Here is a 6,364-nt window from a genome sequence, read left to right as displayed (position 1 = left end):
ATTTGTCAAATGATGAAGTGGTGAAAGTTGTAAGTGGATGGAGGGGTGAGAGTTGTCTGTGGATGGAGGGTGAGAGTTGTCGTGATAATTGTCAGTGGATGAAGGGATGTGAGTTGTCAGTGGATAGAGGGTGTGTATTAGCAGTGGTTGGATGGGCGCGAGTTGTCAGTGGATGGAGGGCGAGAGTTGTCAGTGGATGGAGGGTGAGAGTTGTCAGTAGATGAATTGTGAAAGTTGTCAGTGAATGGAGGGTGAGAGTTGTCAGTGGATGTAGGGTGAGAGTTGTCAGTAGATTGAGGGTGAGAGTTGTCAGTAGATGAATTGTGAAAGTTGTCAGTGGATGGAGGGTTGAGAGTTGTAAGTGGATGAAGGGTGAAAGTTGTCAGTGGATGGAGGGTGAGAGGTGTCAGTGGATGGAGGGTGAGAGTTGTCAGTAGATGGAGGGGTGAGAGTTGTCAGTGGATGGAGGGTTAAGAGTCGTCAGTGGATGGAGGGCTGAGAGTTGTCAGTGGATGGAGGGTGAGAGTTGTCAGTAGATTGAGGGTGAGAGTTGTCAGCAGATGAATTGTGAAAGTTGTCAGTGGATGGAGGGTTGAGAGTTGTAAGTGGATGAATGGTGAAAGTTGTCAGTGGATGGAGGGTGAGAGTTGTCAGTGGATGGAGGGGGGGAGTTGTCAGTAGATGGAGGGGGGAGAGTTGTCAGTGGATGGAGGGTTGAGAGTCGTCAGTGGATGGAGGGCTGAGAGTTGTCAGTGAATGGAGGGCTGAGAGTTGTCAGTAGAAGGAGGGTGATAGTTGTCAGTTGATGGAGGGTGATAGTTATCAGTTGATGGAGGGGTTAAAGTTGTCAGTAGATGGAGGGTGATAGTTGTCAGTTGATGGAGGGTGATCGTTGTCAGTGTACGGAAGGGTTATAGATGTCAGTAGATGGAGGGTGATAGTTGCCAATGGATGGAGGGTGATAGTTGTCAGCTGATGGAGGGTGAGAGTTGTCAGTGGATGGAGGGTGATAGTTGTCAGTAGATGGAGGGGTTATAGTTGTCAGTAGAAGGAGGGTGATAGTTGTCAGCTGATGGAGGGTGATAGTTGTCAGTTGTTGGAGGGTGATAGTTATCAGTTGATGGAGGGGTTAAAGTTGTCAGTAGATGGAGGGTGATAGTTGTCAGTTGATGGAGGGTGATCGTTGTCAGTGGACGGAAGGGTTATAGATGTCAGTAGATGGAGGGTTATAGTTGCCAGTGGATGGAGGGTGATAGTTGTCAGTGGATGGAGGGTGAGAGTTGTCAGTGAATGGAGGGTGATAGTTGTCAGTAGATGGAGGGTGAGAGTTGTCAGTTGATGGAGGGTGAGGGTTGTCAGTAGATGGAGGGTGAGAGTTGTCAGGAGATGGAGGGTGAGAGTTGTCAGTTGATGGAGGGGGTCCCTCTTGGACATTACAGCATTATGAAGGTTGTAGATGAATTGTGAAAGTTGTCAGTGAATGGAGGGTGATAGTTGTCAGTAGATGGAGAGTGAGAGTTGTCAGAAGATGGAGGGTGAGAGTTGTCAGGAGATGGAGGGTGAGAGTTGTCAGTGAATGGAGGGGGATAGTTGTCAGTAGATGGAGGGGGATAGTTGTCAGTGGATGGAGGGTGATGGGTGTCAGTAGATGGAGGGTGAGAGTTGCCAGTGGATGGAGGGTGATAGTTGTCAGTTGATGGAGGGTGAGGGTTGTCAGTAGATGGAGGGTGAGCGTTGTCGGTTGATGGAGGGTGCGAGTTGTCAGTTGATGGAGGGCGAGAGTTGTCAGTGGATGGAGGGGGATAGTTGTCAGTAGATGGGGGGGGAGAGTTGTCAGTTGATGGGGGGGGAGAGTTGTCAGTAGATGGAGGGCGAGAGTTGTCAGTTGATGGAGGGGGAGAGTTGTCAATGGATGGAGGGGGAGAGTTGTCAGTGGATGGAGGGTGAGAGTTGTCAGTTGATGGAGGGGTTCCCTCTTGGACATTACAGCATTATGAAGGTTGGTTTATAAACTATATGGAGTGACAGCTACTCTGTCCATGACATCAAACAACCACCTGAAGGATAATAAACCGATATGTTTGAGTGACGTTAAGCCTAGATTATCTCTACTCGTATGTATGGTCACAATTTAACAGCTTTTTACTAAACCTAACATCTGTACTAAAACAGGGTAACTATCTCGTTTATAATATCTTATGTCCCCTGTTGTGTGCTATCAACGAGTATTACTGTTCATACACATTGTCAATCAAACCATTTCCGACGAATTCTGAAATGTTACATTCAAGTGTCTGTGGTATTTTTATGACGACGTTCAAATTAATGAATGGATCATCAAAACCCATATTCTCCGCCGTGTTTACTACTTCCCAGGAATATGAAATTACATCCGTAAACGCATAAGATATATAAGTTGATTATTAATAATCCACGTTACCGGCAAATTACCACACAAATCTTATATCCGCCAGAAACTAGATATATTGAGTACTACGGACTGTTGTTAGCTGGATCTTTGCCAGCAAACATGGAGCTTGAGCCCAGTCACTCATTGCCTGATTAACGATAGATTCTTTGAAAACGCAGATATTTCATCTTAATATATTTTCAAAAACACTGAAATCAAAAAATAAAATCATTAGTAGACGGCTTCAGAAAATGCCATTTGTAACTTTTATCAACTTTTTTTTTCTTCTCAAAAATGAGTTTTGAAAATTGCGTTTAGTTTATCTTGCTTTAAACTGCTTGAAACAGACAATTATCCTAGTATAAAACTAGATCTCTGACACACATTGGAAAAATCGCAACTCAAGGTGTCTTCATGGAAACGTTATTTTGAACCACAAGTGGCACCAACAATTGATCTGCACTATTCGATGCTTTTGTTAAAACTATAAATGGTACAATATTGTGTTGGTACAGCTAAAGATGGTACAGTATTGTGTTGGTACAGCTATAAATGGTAGAGGGTTGTGTTGGTACAGCTATAAATGGGAGAGGATTGTGTTGGTACAGCTATTAATGGTACAAGATTGTGTTGGTACAGCTATAAATGGGATAGGATTGTGTTGACACAGGGATAGATGGGAGAGGATTGTGTTGGTACAGCTATTAATGGTACAAGATTGTGTTGGTACAAGTATAAATGGTAGAGGATTGTGTTTGTACAGCTATCAATGGTACAAGATTGTGTTGGCACAACTATAAATGGTAGAGGATTGCGTTGGTACAGCTATAAATGGTAGAGGATTGTGTTGGTACAGCTATAAATGGTATAGGATTGTGTTGACACAGGTATAGATGGTAGAGGATTGTGTTGGTACAGCTATCAATGGTACAAGATTGTGTTGGTACAACTATAAATGGTAGAGGATTGTGTTGGTACAGATAAAATGGTAGAGGATTGTGTTGGTACAGCTATAAATGGTATAGGATTGTGTTGACACAGGGATAGATGGGAGAGGATTGTGTTGGTACAGCTATAAATGGTACAGGATTGTGTTGGTACAGCTATAAATGGTAGAGGATTGTGTTGGTACAGCTATAAATGGTACAGTATTGTGTTAGTACAGCTACAAATGGTATAGGATTGTGTTGGTACAGCTATAGATGGTAGAGGATTGTGTTGGTACAGCTATAGATGGTAGAGGATTGTGTTGGTACAGCTATAAATGGTACAGGATTGTGTTGGTACAGCTATAAATGGTACAGGATTGTGTTGGTACAGCTATAAATGGTACAGGATTGTGTTGGTACAGCTATAAATGGTACAGGATTGTGTTGGTACAGCTATAAATGGTACAGGATTGTGTTGGTACAGCTATAAATGGTACAGGATTGTGTTGGTACAGCTATAAATGGTACAGGATTGTGTTGGTACAGCTATAAATGGTACAGGATTGTGTTGGTACAGCTATAAATGGTACAGTATTGTGTTGGTACAGCTATAAATGGTACAGGATTGTGTTGGTACAGCTATAAATGGTACAGGATTGTGTTGGTACAGCTATAAATGGTACAGGATTGTGTTGGTACAGCTATAAATGGTACAGGATTGTGTTGGTACAGCTATAAATGGTACAGGATTGTGTTGGTACAGCTATAAATGGTACAGGATTGTGTTGGTACAGCTATAAATGGTACAGGATTGTGTTGGTACAGCTATAAATGGTACAGGATTGTGTTGGTACAGCTATAAATGGTACAGGATTGTGTTGGTACAGCTATAAATGGTACAGTATTGTGTTGGTACAGCTATAAATGGTACAGGATTGTGTTGGTACAGCTATAAATGGTACAGTATTGTGTTGGTACAGCTATAAATGGTACAGGATTGTGTTGGTACAGCTATAAATGGTACAGTATTGTGTTGGTACAGCTATAAATGGTACAGGATTGTGTTGGTACAGCTATAAATGGTATAGGATTGTGTTGGTACAGCTATAAATGGTACAGTATTGTGTTGGTACAGCTATAAATGGTAGAGTATTGTGTTGGTACAGCTATAAATGGTAGAGGATTGTGTTGGTACAGGTATAAATGGTATAGGATTGTGTTGGTACAGCTATAAATGGTACAGGATTGTGTTGGTACAGCTATAATGGTAGAGGATTGTGTTGGTACAGCTATAAATGGTACAGTATTGTGTTGGTACAACTATAGATGGTACAGGATTGTGTTGGTACAGCTATAAATGGTACAGTATTGTGTTGGTACAGCTATAGATGGTACAGTATTGTGTTGGTACAGCTATAGATGGTACAGTATTGTGTTGGTACAGCTATAAATGGTAGAGTATTGTGTTGATACCGCTATAAATGGTAGAGGATTGTGTTGGTACAGGTATAGATGGTAGATGATTGTGTTGGTACAGCTATAGATGGTACAGTATTGTGTTAGTACAGCTATAAATGGTATAGGATTGTGTTGGTACAGCTATAGATGGTAGAGGATTGTGTTGGTACCGCTATAAATGGTACAGTATTGTGTTGGTACAGCTATAAATGGTACAGTATTGTGTAGGTACAACTATAGATGGTACAGGATTTTGTTGGTACAGCTATAAATGGTACAGTATTGTGTTGGTACAGCTATAGATGGTACAGTATTTTGTTGGTACAGCTATAAATGGGAGAGTATTGTGTTGGTACAGCTATAAATGGTACAGGATTGTGTTGGTACCGCTATCAATGGTATAGGATTGTGTTGTTACAGCTATAAATGGTACAGGATTGTGTTGGTACAGCTATAAATGGTTGTGTTGGTACAGCTATAAATCGTACAGGATTGTGTTGGGACAGCTATAAATGGTAGAGGATTGTGTTCGTACAACTATAGATGGTACAGCATTGTGTTGGTACAGCTATCAATGGTACAGGATTGTGGTGGTACCGCTATCAATGGAATAGGATTGTGTTGTTACAGCTATAAATGATACAGGATTGTGTTGGTTCCGCTATCAATGGTATATGATTGTGTTGTTACAGCTGATTGTGTTGGTACAGCTAGAAATGGTACAGGATTGTTTTGGTACAACTATAGATGGTACAGTATTGTGTTGGTACAGCTATAGATGGTACAGGATTGTGATGGTACAGCTATAAATGGTAGAGTATTGTGTTGGTACAGCTATAAATGGTACAGGATTGTGTTGGTACAGCTATAAATGGTATAGGATTGTGTTGATACAGCTATAAATGTTACAGGATTGTGTTGGTACAGCTATAAATGGTATAGGATTGTGTTAATACAGCTATAAATGTGACAGGATTGTGTTGGTACAGCTATAAATGGTACAGTATTGTGTTAGTACAGCTATAAATGGTAGAGTATTGTGTATGGTAGAGGATTGTGTTGGTACAGCTATAAATGGTACAGTATTGTGTTGGTACAGCTATAAATGGTAGAGGATTGTGTTGGTACAGCTATAGATGGTACAGTATTGTGTTAGTACAGCTATAAATGGTAGAGTATTGTGTTGGTACAGCCATAGATGGTAGAGGATTGTGTTGGTACAGCTATAGATGGTAGAGGATTGTGTTGGTACAGCTATAGATGGTAGAGGATTGTGTTGGTACAACTATAAATGGTACAGTATTGTGTTGGTACAGCTATAAATGGTAGAGGGTTGTGTTGGTAAAGCTATAAATGGTACAGTATTGTGTTTACAGCTATAGACGGTACAGTATTGTGTTGGTAGAGCTATAAATGGTAGAGTATGGTGTTGGTACCGCTATAAATGGTAGAGGATTGTGTTGGTACAGGTATAGATGGTAGATGATTGTGTTGGTACAGCTATAAATGGTAGAGTATTGTGTTGGTACAGCCATAAATGGTAGAAGATTGTGTTGATACCGCTATC

The 6,364-nt window shown here is 41.1% G+C and overlaps 1 protein-coding gene across 1 annotated transcript; it reads right to left on the bottom strand.

Moving 5' to 3' along the window:
- Positions 1 to 1,433: 1,433 nt before the first annotated feature.
- On the bottom strand, positions 1,434 to 1,975 carry LOC110447084 (circumsporozoite protein-like; the record flags this gene model as incomplete). The annotated part of the gene is made up of 1 exon (XM_021492528.1): positions 1,434 to 1,975. A coding segment is annotated over one exon (542 nt), but the record flags the coding sequence as incomplete, so codon positions are not given.
- Positions 1,976 to 6,364: the final 4,389 nt, after the last annotated feature.

This window comes from Mizuhopecten yessoensis, unplaced genomic scaffold, assembly GCF_002113885.1.
Source record: "Mizuhopecten yessoensis strain PY_sf001 unplaced genomic scaffold, ASM211388v2 scaffold3151, whole genome shotgun sequence".
Lineage (NCBI taxonomy): Eukaryota > Metazoa > Mollusca > Bivalvia > Pectinida > Pectinidae > Mizuhopecten > Mizuhopecten yessoensis.
Note: the sequence above shows the minus strand (reverse complement) of the source record. Positions and strands in the feature narration are given on the sequence as shown.